Source organism: Vipera ursinii (genome assembly GCF_947247035.1).
Source record: "Vipera ursinii genome assembly, chromosome: 3".
In the NCBI taxonomy this organism is placed as follows: Eukaryota; Metazoa; Chordata; class Lepidosauria; order Squamata; family Viperidae; genus Vipera; species Vipera ursinii.
Genome location: NC_139516.1, coordinates 51,923,272 through 51,938,117, shown reverse-complemented (window position 1 = coordinate 51,938,117; position 14,846 = coordinate 51,923,272). Strand labels below are relative to the sequence as shown.

Genomic DNA, 14,846 nt, shown 5'->3' with positions numbered 1-14,846 from the left:
TAGTATTGGAATAATAAAATATCTGACATATTATTAATCATATATTAAAAAGATTACACTTTCTTCCAAAAACCCCAAACATGTACAAAATGTTGTGAAAGCAAAAATCCCCTCAGCATAATACATCACAACAATACAAACAGTAATGCTGTTATGCTATTAAATAGACAAAAGTACTTTTCCTGTCTTACATGAATGAAATTTACAAACGTGACTTACAGTTGGGCCACATTCTCATAGATGACATATCAGAAAATCTAGATGCTATACAATAGGTAACATTAAGTAAGAATAAATATACTTAACCAGTGGACAACACTCTAGCATTAGTATCTTTTGAGAAAATACTAGAAAAATATAAGAAAAGGGCATCTGAATCTTAAGAAGTATGGCTGCTCTTCAATCCATTTCCATACTTCTGAAAAAGAACATTCCTATTGCTCACTGCTCTGCTATGGAGTAATTCAATGGCTTGTTTTACACATAGTAGAAAAGCCATAATATGATTTATTTATTTTTGCTTATATGATGTGTGGCTGCATCTAGTATGGCTTAGCATTTAGTATACATCAATGGTTTGCTCAACAAACCACAATTAATGTTTACAAATTCTGATTTGGTATTATATTTATTATAAATGAACCATTCATATATTTAATGGCTACTGATAACCAAGACTTTTTTCCTCCTTATATTAAAACACATATTCAGCAAAATACTATCACTGAATGTGATCGACTATGTTATGTTGCATACACAAATCCAAAGGAAAGCTTCAAGTGTGCAATTCTGTTTGGACTGCTGCTATCGCTAAGCTTCCTACAAAGTTAGTTTTTGGCTTTTATTTTTTTCAAAAAAAAAAAGATTACTTTCATAACACATCTAATTTTCTAAACTGAGAAGACAATGTCATATCATTTAGAAATGTAATAAATACATAATTTTTGAGAATAGCTTTACAGCCCTGTCCCCATTATGTTTCGATGATGTTGATAATATGAATGTTAAATTTAAGATTCTGAAATTATTTAGAAGTGATGCTCTGAAATAAGCAGATATAACAGATCTACCACCTCTCCATGATTCATTAAAGCAGTTATCCAAAAGCTTTTCCCGCAGCCACACAATGTAAGCAATTCTGCTTTAAGAAGTCCTACACTAGTGCTGTGTCTACATTCCCTTATGCACCAGAGCCTCTCTCTTGAATTGATTAGAACACTGCACTTCTGTCACCATCTGTTTTAATACAAGTGATGGTTTTTAGTACATCAGTTGTTGTGTTTCGAATACTGTTTGAATTTAAGTGGTCTTTCTTTTAAAAAGAAACAGGATGAAACTATCATAGGCATTTTGAAGTTGGATAGGAGAAACTTCATTGGGGCATATGGGCCCACTTTTTTACTGCTCAGTGGGTTAGGATGCTGAACTTGTCGATCAGAATGTCGGCAGTCAGCAGTTTGGCGGGTCGAATCCCGAGTGCCACGTAGCAGAGTGAGCGCCTGTTACTTGTCCCAGCTTCTGCCAAGCTAGCAGTTTGAAAGCACGTAAAAATGCAAGTAGAAAAATAGGGACCACTATGGTGGGAAGGTAACAGCGTTCCGTGCGCCTTTGGCATCTAGTCATGCTGGCCACATGACCACGGAGATGTCCTCGGACAAACGCTGGCTCTTCGGCTTTGAAATGGAGATGAGCACCGGCCCCTAGAGTCGGAAACGACTAGCACGCATGTGTGGGGGAACCTTTACCTTTTTATACTGTATTATATCTAGCCCAGGCATGTCAAACTGCTGGCCCACGGGCCGGATGCATCATACTGAAACTGCGCCCATCCCATTGCTGGCAATGGGAAAAAAGCTGCAATATGTTGCGTGATGTCGCGAGTTTGTCATGCCTGATCTAGCCAAATACCTGCCCTACCTTTCTTTATGCCTGTGAGCTTCATTTGAAACTAAAAAGAAATTTTCCTGTCCTGAACAACAAGAAACTCTAAGTTACTCTCATGACCACTGATAAATTTGTCCCATAACATCTTACTGTATTACATGAGCATAACCTTCCTATCCTCAGGCAAGCACTTTTGTATGGAAAAGATAGGAATTTTTTTTTTAAAAAAAAACCTGATGCTTTTCTCAGTACTAGTTTGTTCAAACTATATATATTTTAAAAAAACGATCTTGTCTGTTCCAGAATACTTTGATGTTATTATAAATAAGTCAGAATATTCTCTAACATAGGCAGTTAGAAAAGAATCAGGAACTCGATGCCAAATTGATTTGGTAATACTAGACAAGAGTTGCTTTTATCTATTGTTTAAATAACTAAAGTCCAGTTGGTGAAAACCAGTCAAAGTACTATGGCAGCCTTCCATTACAGGACACTTTGTAGTCAATGTTATTATGCTGACAATCACTCTGGCTTGCAAGATTTGTAACTACCCCATAAAATGAATTTGTCCTACCATATGTGTCCTTTGGGTGATCCAAGACATGATTGTACTACATACGTTATCAAACAACTGGCAAGCCATAATAGATGCTACATTTACTTTACATATTGTAAATTGTATAGAATGTTTCAAATTATTGCAACTAACAATTGATGCATGCAGATCTGGTTGTACAGTTTCCTACAGGGTAGGAAAGCACAATAGATAACTATAGTCTCAGAGCAATTTCTGCCCTTCTCATCTCTATATCATTTCTAAAAGGCTGTCACAGTCTCAATTTTTTTCAATTACTGTCATAGCAAAAGCTATTAGGCCTTTTAACTGCGAAGTATGCTGATCTTTAGGATTATAGTATTTTTCAGTTTTATCATGCATTAGTACTTAAAAGGCTATTTATAGAGTAAAAGCATTTAACTTGTCTCATTTTAAAGTAATATTGTTTATCTCTCTTGAACTAATATAGCTATATCCCAATAAATATAATCCATTTTAAACCATATAATAGTCCTTTTCATGTAAGAGCAACAATTTCTGCTAACTGCTTTGGCAAAAAATGGCTTAAACCAAGTTTCCCAAAAATTATATCCCTCAAATGTGGTAGAATGCAACTCCCATTACTGTCAGCAGAAACATCCTGCTTTACAGGCTAGGAGTGATAGTGACTGTGGTTCCAATACATCTAAAAAGCATTTGAATGGGAAGGCTTGGTTAAACATTAAAAAAAATGGACTGTTAAAATCATTACAACTTTCAAGATATGATTAAAGTGGAACGTGGATAGCAATCTATACTATGGGGTGCTTTACATATTTGAAAAAGTACTGCATTCTTTTTACTCTATAAATAGAGTATTTGGACATTCAGAGGAATCTAAGGGAGATTTTTTACTTGGAGGAAAGCCCTATTGAACTCAATGGGAATTATTTCTGAGGTAGAGAAGTATACTGTCAAAAACTGAATTTGGTTTTTGCACATTCTACCCTCAAGGTTATTCTAACCTGCCAAAACAAACAAAGCAACAAAATCAGTCAATTTTAACTTGACAATTGCCAGTTATTAGATGTTGCCTGAATCCCAAAGCCCAAATTGTTAACCCTTCCCAAGTATAATGGAGGAAATAATCTCTAGCTGCGAGTAGTTGCTCTGAAAAATTCTGAGAGAGAATAACATGGAGGTAAAATTACAAAAAAGTACCTGAACTCAAAATATTCATGTTATTTTGGGCCATTTTCACTGTGTTAATACTCATAAACACATCTAACATACAGTTGAAGGGGGTGAAGGTTCATTCTCCAAGCTTGAAGGTTGGTTTCCAAATGTTTCTTTACCAGGCTAGGTAACATCTTCAGCAAGGTTTAGTGGACGTCTGTCTCAGTGTTCTACTTATATAAGGGCTTAGGTGTGGAAGTGTCAAGTGAGGGTCTTGTGATGGGCCAGGTGTGAGTCATCAGAGAGAGGCTTGTGATCTACTAAACCAGGGGTGTCAAACTCAATTTAATTGAAGGCTGCATCAGCATTGCGGTTGCCCTCAGGAGGCCGGGTGGGTATGGCCAGGGTGGGCATGGCCTACTGGGTGGGCGTGGCTAGAGTGCGTATGGCCTACTGGGTGGGCATGGCCAGCTCTACATCGTTCGCATCAAGGGTGCCTATGGAGGCCTGGGCAGGAGTGGGACAGATCTGAGGGTCTCTGGCAGAAGGAGGGTCTCTGGGCCAGGGTCAAGGCAGTGGGGGCCGTTCCCTCACTGTTTCCAAGATGGCTTCGCGGGCCACATGAAACCACTTCGCGGGCCGGATCCGGCCCCCGGGCCTTGTGTTTGACATATCTGTACTAAACACTGCTGAAGATGTTACCTAGCCTGGTAACGAAACTTTCGGAAACCAACCCTCAAGCTTGGAGAATGAACCTTCACTCTCATCCTACACCTGAGCTACAGATATTCACCACTATTGCATACAATTGAAGCTCATGTCAGCAGACCTTGTTTTCAGGTCTCCTGTATTGTCCTTTGTGGCCTTAAGTATTCATTCAAACTAATTCATTGCCTGGACTACTGCAATGCTCTCTACATGGGGCTTCCCTTGAAGACCACTCGGAGGCTCCAACTGGTACAGAATGTGGCCGCGAGAGTTGTCTTGGGAGTTTCCCGGTACTCCCATGTTACACCTTTGCTCCGCGAGCTACATTGGTTACCAGTTGTCTTCCGGGTGAGGTTCAAGGTTTTGGTTATGATCTTTAAGTCCTTACATGGCATGGGTCCGGGATACCTCGAGGACCACCTGCTGCCGGCGTCAACTCCCCTCCGCCCTGTGCGTGCCCACAGAGAGGGCCTCCTCAGGGTGCCTCCGGTCAGGGAATGTCGACTGGTGGCCCCCAGGGGGAGGGCCTTCTCTGTGGGTGCTCCGGCATTATGGAACCAACTGCCGGTTGAGCTCCGGATGGCATCGGACCTTTGCTCCTTCCGGCGCGGGCTGAAGACCCACTTATTTGAACTAGCTGGTCTGGCCTGATGGGGAATATTAGGGTTTTTAATGGTTTTTTTTTACTATTTTGTCATTGTATTTTAATTGGGCATTGGTTTAATTTCTTTTTAATTTTTGTACTGTTATTTATATATGCCCTGTTAACCGCCCTGAGTCCCTCGGGAGAAGGGCGGTATAGAAATTGAATAAACCTAAACCTAGTACTTTGTTTAAGTCAGTTTCTATAATGCGATGGCTTTCAGCTGTGTCAAACTACAACCCCATTCTCCTCAGCCACCCAATATCTTTGAAGCCTGCCAGATTGGAGAAGCTCTTTAAAGTTTAGAAGGCACTGGAAAAAAGCAAGAAAACCAGAAAAGTCTTATACAACAGGAATCCGTTCTATAGGATAAGTTTTTCTGGGTGGAATCAAGGCAGGAAAATGGCCTGAAATATTAAGCAGACTCAGTAGTTTCCTACAAAGAGTGAGAATGGGTTTAAAATGGATATCTGAATTTAAAATGCTATTCCACTAACCTTGGATGTGATACAGAACTTTTCAAATATATAATACCCTGATTTTGGTTTGCTATGCTATAGGTTTTTCTTTATCATTGCAGTCATTGTTATAATGTTTACAACTCACAGACTTTAGGAATGCGATCTGGAATCCTAATCTGATTGAGTTGCATAATGTGGCAGAAACCTTATTAGGCCATGGAGCTTCACATATGCTACTGTTGTGATAGGTGCACCAGCAGCACAACTCCTTAACCACAATGCATTTTTCCTGAAAGGTCAATAGCAAGGCAAATAACAGCATTTTTCAAGTCTTGGAAAAGGTTACTGCAGATATTTTTTCTTTGTTGTTTTAAAATAAAAGGACTGAAAATAGAAACAACTGCAGAATAGCTAGATATCCTGACGGGTAAAGATAAGCCTGCTTTGTTGAGGAGTCCTCAACAGTACAGTAAAATCTTTAGAGGCAAATTGGATGTAACTGTTGTTATAGTAGCTTCCTTAGGAGGGATGTTTGTAGCAAGCTACAAAAAGCAGATAGAAAGTTTTACAGCACAATTCTACACATTCTTCTTAACATGAAGACCTTTGGTGCAATAGGTCTTACTCAGAGAAGCAGTTTGTTTTAGCAGAGTGACATTTAAATCAATTTTACAGTTCTTTAGCTATTAAAGAGAAAATGTGTATAATGTCATTAGCTTTACTGCAGAAAATAATGTTTTGTGGGGACTCTTTAACACAAAAGAGTGCACAATGTATGCAATAAACATATACATATACATCCACACATAATTTTAAAAGCACAATTATATTTGGCACAGTTTGTTTTTGGAGAAACGTTAAAATGTTTGACTTAAAAAAGTACAGTAAGAAGCTGAAGTTAAAAGGTATTCCAATAAGGCCACATGGCAAGTTCATCAAAGTGCCAGTATTAATCAAGGAGAACTCCCAAAGCATCCTCCAGGAAAGGCATGGGAGAGGCAAACCACTTCTAAAGATCCATGTCGGTGGTGCCAGAGGAGGTCTTCAAGGGCACAGAATCAAAACCATCAGATGTTCTCTAAAGATAATACAAAAGGGAAATGTGAATAAAACCAGAATACGTGAAGATTTTGTATACTTTTATCATTCTGAATCCTATTTTTATAGGAATCAGGCCAAATGTTGACATGGAAAGGGCAAACAATGCAATCCTTATATTCACAGAACATGAGAATGGCTCCCATAAGAACTTATGGCGAAACAAGTGTTTTAGGTGTACAGGGACTATATCTTCCAGAGTTCCCAGGCAGCATACCAAAGCTCAAGCAAGCTGGGAATTCAATAAATGCAGTTTCAACACAATAGTGAGTCTAATATTTCTCTACCAGTTGCCTCCATGTTCTTCTGAACATATTCCAACATGGGAGGAGCATTCAATAGCAACTGAAGACTCTCTGATTCTTACCAGAAACTTGCTTTTGATGTTTCTTCCCCAGCTGTCCACACATGATTTTCCTTCTACTGGGAGGTATCAGTGCACTGGGGGCCAAAGAAGGGTCCATTTGAGGATGCTTGCAGTTAAGATACAGTTTAGCTGCTTGTGAATAGCACTGGATACTTCCCACAATCCCTTTTCTTGAGAGTGACAACGTTTTTTTTTAAAAAAAAATATTTACAAATGAAAATGAAGCTGTTGTCAGTCCCAGATTTTGGTATGTTTTGATTTCTAAATTCTCAGTCTTTAGTTCCTGTTTCTGCTGTTTTAAATTATCCCAACTGCAATTTTTTTCTAATAAAAATAAAGGAGCAAGCAACTGCTTTAAATATAAAAAGCAAGAGGAACTAATTAAGAGTCAGTTTAGAACTGCTGAGGAGAGAAATGAATGGGAAAAGGTAAAGGTAAAGGTAAAGGGTCCCCCGCACATGCGTGCTAGTCGTTTCCGACTCTAGGGGCCGGTGCTCATCTCCGTTTCAAAGCCGAAGAGCCAGCACTTGTCCGAGGACATCTCCGTGGTCATGTGGCCGGCATGACTATGAATGGGAAACACATAAGCAAAGGACTGCTTAACAGAAGTTGCTTTTGAAAGAAAAAAGGTCTTCAATTCTACGTGTTGTTGGAAATGCAGAATGATAATATTTCTGAATAACCAAGATTTAGATATGGCCCATGAATATGAATGGAGAACCCTACACTTGGATTGCAGAGGAACAGTCCTCAGCAGTGCTAAAGGATTCTTGTGTGGAAGCAAACTCTGATGGATCTCAGGGTGTTCAAATGAAGCACCTGGGATGGGAACAATGTAAGACCTTCTAAATGTCTGCACACAGTGGTTAAAGGAGCTAGGCAATAGGACCAATGCCACTCTTTGCCAAGCCCTTCTTCAGTATTCATCTCACTAAGGCAGTGGTGGGATTCAAATATGTGAACAACCAGTTCTCTGTGTGGATGCCATTTCTGGAAGTCGATTCTGGGCCTGGGCAACAAAAAATTAGCTACTGGTTCTGCCAAAGTGGTGCGAACTGGCTGAATCCCACCACTGCACTAAGGGCTTTACACGAGCAGTTATCTGTGCCATGAAATAACCATGAGTAGGGTCATTACCTCAGAATGGATGAGAAGAAAAATTGAGGTAATGAGCAGTTAACATTTGTCTGTGCACACAAATGTCTTGCTAAATATTTAAGTGCATATTTTTGCTGAATCATCATTGGGGGCAAACCCAAAATACTCAAGTTTCCCTTTAGTCTCAAGAACTGGGGAGGAGGATTTTTCATCTGCAGAATTAAATTCTAATGTCTTATTGCCTTCTTGGAATTTAAGCATCTACTGTAGAGTCACTTTTCATGCTCTGCTTTGGTTCTCCAGCTTCACAGAAAGTTAGTGGAGCGCCCAGGCTCTAATTCACCTAAGATGTATCTTAGCAAAAGGCCAGCAGGTAACATAAAATACCCATTTGTCCTATTCTGGAGAGTGTTAACAAGCAGTCACTTCTCCCAGAGACAGGCCAAGGCTCCACAAATTTTTCTGGATTACATATATAATCCTGTGCTTGCAATATGAGTTTGCAGTTTCCTGTGCAGCATCCTGTCCCTTCCATCTACGCTGCATTAACAAGTTATCAGCCATGCTTACTGGGAGTTCTGAAGGTTGTAGTTCAATACTTCTGGAGCGTAAGTTTGAAAAGACTGCACTATTAGATGTCTTCAAATACACTATTTCAGGGGTGTCAAACTCAGTTTCACTGAGGGCCGCATCAACATTGCGGTTGCCCTCAGGGGGCCGGGTGGGTATGGCCAGGGTGGGCACGGCCTACTGGGTGGGCGTGGCTAGAGTGCGTATGGCCTACTGGGTGGGAATGGCCAGCTCTACATCGTTCGCATCAAGGGTGCCTATGGGGGCCTGGGCAGGAGTGGGACAGATCTGAGGGTCTCTGGCAGAAGGAGGGTCTCTGGGCCAGGGCCAAGGCAGTGGGGGCCGTTCCCTCACTGTTTCCAGGATGGTTTCGCGGGCCGCATGAAACCACTTTGCGGGCTGAATCCGGCCCCCGGGCCTTGTGTTTGACATGTCTGCACTATTTCCTCAAAAGGAAATAGAGATTGTGATATTCACCTCTAAGGACAGAGAGTCTGTAACTTTAAAAGACAAAGACTATCCTTCCCCACAATATAGGTCTTGTATGTCCCAGCCAGAGATCACAGACTGTGCTGTCGGGCTATCTAGCAACATTTGATTGTGGCACACCCTCCGTCAGCTGGCCTGTTTTTACATGCATCTACATTTGATCTCCATCTACCTGGAAGATTCTTCCTCTTAGTTTACTGAGAACAGCCCTACATACAGAGTCCTGCCATGCCTGACTGTACTTAAGAGAAGCCTACAGGAAAACAAATAGTCACATTAGAGAATAAGCATTAAACAACAATTTACCATTAATTAGAATGTAAGTTTGAGCAATAGGAAACATAGTAAATATGGAGAGGCTTTGAGGTTTATTGTTATTCACAGATTTATCCTGGAGCAATAGGGATGTCACTGGAACATTTTGCCAGATCTATATGAGCTATTATTCGTGATGATCTGCTGCATCTTAGAAACTTCAACGTATTTATTATTGGGATGGATGGGAAAATGCCCTTTTAACTTTTGCTACTCATCTCTGTCAGAAATACTGGCAGGGGAGAGAAGAATCACTCAAAACAATTCTATTCGGTTGACTCATGAGGCTTACACAGTATGCAGCCTATACAGTAGTAGCCAAGATCATTAATTACAAACAGCCACAATTTTTTTTAAAAAAAAATGGCTTCCACAAAAAGATATATGCACATCCCGGGAATAATCATACATTAGCTGAATTTAGAAAATGGTAATTCAGAGTGGACTCAAAAGTTAAACATGACAGATGAAACATCTGTCAGGGTCAAATAAACATTGGAACTAAATCAAAGGCCTCCAAACTTTCACTCTGGGCAATTATAAAAGCTACTTCCTCACCCCTTTCCATCCCAGCTTACTTTAGAAGTGAATGCCTTTATTTTTCCAAAGAGAGAATTCTTGCTTGGGAATAACAGGTCATCCTCTGCATCTTCCCCCTCCATGATGGCACAACTGTCAGCTGCAGGCAGTTCACCGTCCTTGGCACTAGCATTCATAACCAGCTTAGAGTATTTATACTCTAACCTAAAAAGATATAGACATATAAGAATCAGATGGAAGGATTATACTTGTAAAGCAGACTTTGGATTCTTTTGCATCCTTGAGTTTTTGTTTTTGTTTTAATTTTAATTCCATTTATATCCCGCCCTTCTCCGAAGACTCAGGGCGGCTTACAAGCTTAGCAGTAGCCTTCATTCTATGTATATGCCTGCTTATTAGGGCTTTCACACACACCCCCAAGCGGCATTATTACAAAGTCAGCTTAATTGCCCCCAACAATCTGGGCCCTCATTTTACCTACCTCGGAAGGATGGAAGGCTGAGTCAACCTTGAGCCTGGTGGGATGCGAACCTGCACTAATTGCAGGCAGCTGGTGTTACTTAAGGAGGCATTAGCTCACTGCTCCACCAAGGCTCTTATTGATAGTTACTCTATCAATATCTTTTCCATTTCTCTTTTTAAACATGTTTTTTTTTTCAACTAGGCTAAGCTAACCTTCCTCAAACCAGGCAATTTTCCTGACATCCAGACTTTAACTACCAGAATTCTCAGCAATGGCTAGGTTAGGTGTAATATGAAGGCCACACAAAGCACTAAGACTGGAGAAGATAGTGCTGGTTTTTCTATTTCAGAGCAACACAAACATGTTAATATTAGAGATGTTAAAAAGGGTCTTTACTAAAAAAAATCTTTTTTTTTGAGAAACAAAGCAATATTCATTTGTTACAAATTTTCTAGGTTGTTTCAAATAAATAACTATATAAACAATTCATAAAGGTAAAGGTTCCCCCACACATGTGTGCTAGTCGTTTCCGACTCTAGGGGCCAGTGCTCATCTCCGTTTCAAAGCCAAAGAGCCAGCGCTTGTCTAAGGACGTCTCTGTGGTCATGTGGCCAGCATGACTAGACGCCAAAGGCGCACGGAGCGCTGTTACCTTCCCACCGTAGTGGTCCCTATTTTTCTACTTGCATTTTTACGTGCTTTCAAACTGCTAGGTTGGCAGAAGCTAGGACGAGTAACAGGTGCTCACTCTGCTACGCGGCACTCGGGATTCGACCCGCCAAACTGCCGATCTTCTGATCGACAAGCTCAGCATCCTAACCCACTGAGCCACCGCATCCCTTATACAATTTATAGACTAACATAATACATATAATACTTTGTATTAAATGCAAGTCTAATTGCTGAAATGTTAAAAAGCAAATAAAAAATAAAACCAATTAACATGCATGTAACTTTACACACTTTTACATGGCCTTTATGCAAAATATTAACATTTGAAAGCTGACTTGCAGCTGTTGCTATTGTCTGTAGTGTTGTTCAAAATTGTCACCTGTTTCAAAAAATTAACTAGAGAATGAGATGGGAATTTTGCATAAAGTACCATAATAAAGAAAACCTTATGTATGACAGAACTAGGTTCAATGGATTTGAGATACAATGAACTTTTTGTTTTTCAAGACAAAGTAATGGACAAGTTATTCAAACAATTTGTTATTAAATCTGAATGTTAATCACTTCTGTAAATGATGTCCATATATCTATTCTATTTCTATTAGTTTATATCATTTGCATGCTCTATGCCAATGATATAAAGTCATTCTTGCATAAATATGTCATTACATAAATAATGGAAATGAATAAAAGACATTATTTACTGTTTTAATGAAATTTCAGTTTAAAAGTATGGCCTCTGATCCCAACAGTCCGTTAAACTGAAGATTTCTTGTCACAGTAGGAACTAATGATAAGTGGAGTGAAATTTACTTACTTTTGATTTTTCTTCCAGAAGTAGCAAGTCATGACGGTCAACAGGACAGCAGCACAAGTCCCAGCTGAGATGCCCACCTTAAGCCAGAAGTCCATGGACTTGCAGATGCTGACTTGTTCTTCTGGAAGCAGGACGCCTCCGGCACATAGCTTTGGCTTCCGCCATACATAGGTGGTTCGCTGTAGTGAGGAAAGTGGATCTGTCATAGCTTCAGTCTGATAAGCAGTAACACAGTTAAGGTCAATTGTGACAGCTGTACCCAGTGGTGGGATTCAGCTGGTTCGCATTACTTCGGCAGAACCGGTAGCTAATTTTTTGTTGCCCAGGCCCAGAATGGACTTCCGGAAGCAACATCCACACAGAGAACCGGCTTTTCACATATTTGAATCCCACCACTGGCTGTACCACTATTGCACACTACAGGGATCTTGAAAGGACATCTTTAGGAACATGTATCAGAGCTTTATTACTGAAATAGCTGCTGAAATAGAGTATTGCAAGCCTTTCCTATCTTGCAGCATCCAGGTGTGCGGGAACATTTATCTCATTGTTCTCAGGCATGTTTCAGTCCAGTGCTGACTGCCCCAGGTGGTTTATAATTTGAATTCCTATGCATTTCTGTGAAAATCACTTGCCTTCTAAGTAAGCATAGTCTGGATTTCCAGCAGATTTTTCTTTTCTTTTCTTTCTCAGTTTGGGATCTTTCATTTTTACATGCATATTTACTGAATGATTAACAGAGCCCAGTAATCAATTAAATGCAAATTTAAATGTTGTATAGTGAGGAAAGCAGATCTGTCATAGCTTTAGTCTGATAAACAGTCATTATTTAATAAAATAGTAAACGTATGAATTTGGTGCCAAACACAATTTTTTTGGGGAAAAAAGATTAATTCAAATGTAATAAAGACAAAGGTTTCCCTGTCCAGTCATGTCTGACTGTATGGCATGGTGCTCATATCTGGCAGCATTTATTTATTTTAAAAAAATATTTATAAAATTTACTGGCTGCCCATCTTACCTCAGGGTAACACTTTGGTATCTCTATTATCAAATCAGATAAAGATAAATCTTCCAGGCTTCCGGGTGGCAAGGCTCCATTGATGGCAGCCGTTTCGGCTGTCAGCCCCGCTGTTTTCCGTAGAGCCACCAAAAACAGCAACAATCAGCTGTTTGGCGGCTCAGAAACCCGCTCCTCGGGAGAAGAGGAGGGGGTGAGTGCTTAGGCATGGGTACAGCTCCTCTAGACCGCCAGAGTTTAAACTCTGGTGGTTGAAGGGTGTGAGCCCCCCCGAAGCCTGAGTTTGCTCCGGACTCCGGGACGCCTCTGCTCCAAGGCTTTGGAGCAGAGCAGGATGCTGCAACCATCCCTGCTATCAATAGTGAATTGTGGATTACTTGGATGCAGGCAGAGCTGTGCAGGAGAATGCTGTAATAGCAAGTATCTGAACTTTAACTCAGAGTATTTTGTGGAAAAAGTTGCAAGCGGTGCGGAAAGTGAAAGTGCCCAATAGAATTAAGTGGTGTTAAAATGGCTTCCAAACCAACAAAAGTTCCTAGAAGTGCTGGTGCTTCACCAGTTCAGCAGTCTTCATTACAGGCTTTGATGCCTCCTCCCGCGGCACCCGCACCTGCACCAGCTTTAACAATAAAAGATTTACAGGATACTTTAAAAATACAATCCCAAGAAATAGCTGAACTTATTGAGGAGAAGAATACGCATTTCAAGGATTGGCAGTGTGTATTGAACGTCTAGATGACCGAGTGGAAGAACTTAGTCAAAATAACATGAGACTAGATGCTAAAATGCTGGATGCTGAAACTGTGATGGAAAAGATTGATGATGATGTAATAATGATACAGTTTCGCGAAATGGAGTTTGCTGTGAGAATCAGAGGTTTGAAAGAAGATCCTAAGGAAAATTTGAAAGAAGTATTGTCACAAGCTCTTGAACAGGTTTTGGGGCGTTTAGCAGAAGATATTATGGTGGATATAGATAAAATATTTCGTGTTAACTCCTGGATTGCAAGACAAAGAAAGTTACCTAGAGATGTGGTGGTTTATTTTACGAAGACAGCAATTAGAAATAAGGTTATTCAAGCCTTCTATAATAACAAATTTACAGTTGCAGAGCAAGAAGTTTTAATTCTGAAAGAGATTCCTCCAAGAATTTTAAGGAAAAGAAAAGAATTTGCTTTTTTGGCAGAAGAATTAAGGAAACGGGATATTCAGTTTTGATGGGAGATTCCAGTAGGCATGGTGGTGATGCACGCAGGCACAAGATATCGTCTTAACACAGTTTTGCAGGCACGAGATTTCTATGCTAATATTTTGAAGGCAGGCTCCCCACCATCTTTGGAACTTAAAAGGAGGAAGGATGAAGGAGAGCGTCAGCCACGAAAGGGGAGTATACAAGGAGCTGAAGGAGTTATTCAGCTGAAGGATAGAGAATCCCAGCAAACTACAGGAGTGGATCAGATTTCGGTACCAATGGAAGAGGTTAGAGATCAAAGAGTGACACGGGCTGCAACTAGATGAATGAGACAAGAGCAAGAACAACAGAAAACCATAATTACATCTCAAAAACCTACTTATAGTGAAGCAGTGGGAGGAGCGAAACCGAAGAGAGTGCAGGTGATTCTGGAAGAGGCGCTCCAAAAGCTTCAGGTCGCAAAAGATGGCGACAAAGCTTCTAACTTGGAATGTTAATGGACTAAATTCCCCGCAGAAGAGAAAGAAAGTATTTCACTATTTAAAACAATTTAAAAATGATGTTATTTGTTTACAGGAAACGCATATTCAAGCAGCTGATCAAAAGTATTTGATAAACTCTAGGCTGGGTATACAGTTTATTGCCTCTGCTCCTGACAAGAAAAATGGAGTTGTTATTTATGTCAAGAATACTTTAACAGCTAGTTTAATTGAAACAGATAAACAAGGAAGATATGTTATAATTGAATTATTAATAGAATTATTATTATTAATAATTAATAATTATTATTAATAGAAT

The 14,846-nt window shown here is 40.0% G+C and overlaps 1 protein-coding gene across 2 annotated transcripts in view; it reads right to left on the bottom strand.

Moving 5' to 3' along the window:
- Positions 1 to 977: 977 nt before the first annotated feature.
- The window catches only part of ELAPOR1 (endosome-lysosome associated apoptosis and autophagy regulator 1), a 38,445-nt gene continuing 24,576 nt past the window's right edge, over positions 978 to 14,846 (bottom strand). The window contains exons 17-20 of one of the 2 annotated variants that reach the window (XR_014491925.1): positions 11,837 to 12,015; positions 9,923 to 10,088; positions 6,873 to 6,946; positions 978 to 6,485 (exon numbers count right to left, since the gene is read on the bottom strand). Coding sequence is in view for 1 of the 2 variants with exons in the window: in XM_083357798.1 (XP_083213924.1) it covers positions 6,417 to 6,485; positions 9,923 to 10,088; positions 11,837 to 12,015 (414 nt within the window). In the remaining variant the exon portion in view is untranslated. The remainder of the gene's footprint in view (positions 6,486 to 6,872; positions 6,947 to 9,922; positions 10,089 to 11,836; positions 12,016 to 14,846) is intronic. The other variant, XM_083357798.1, reaches the window with a different exon arrangement.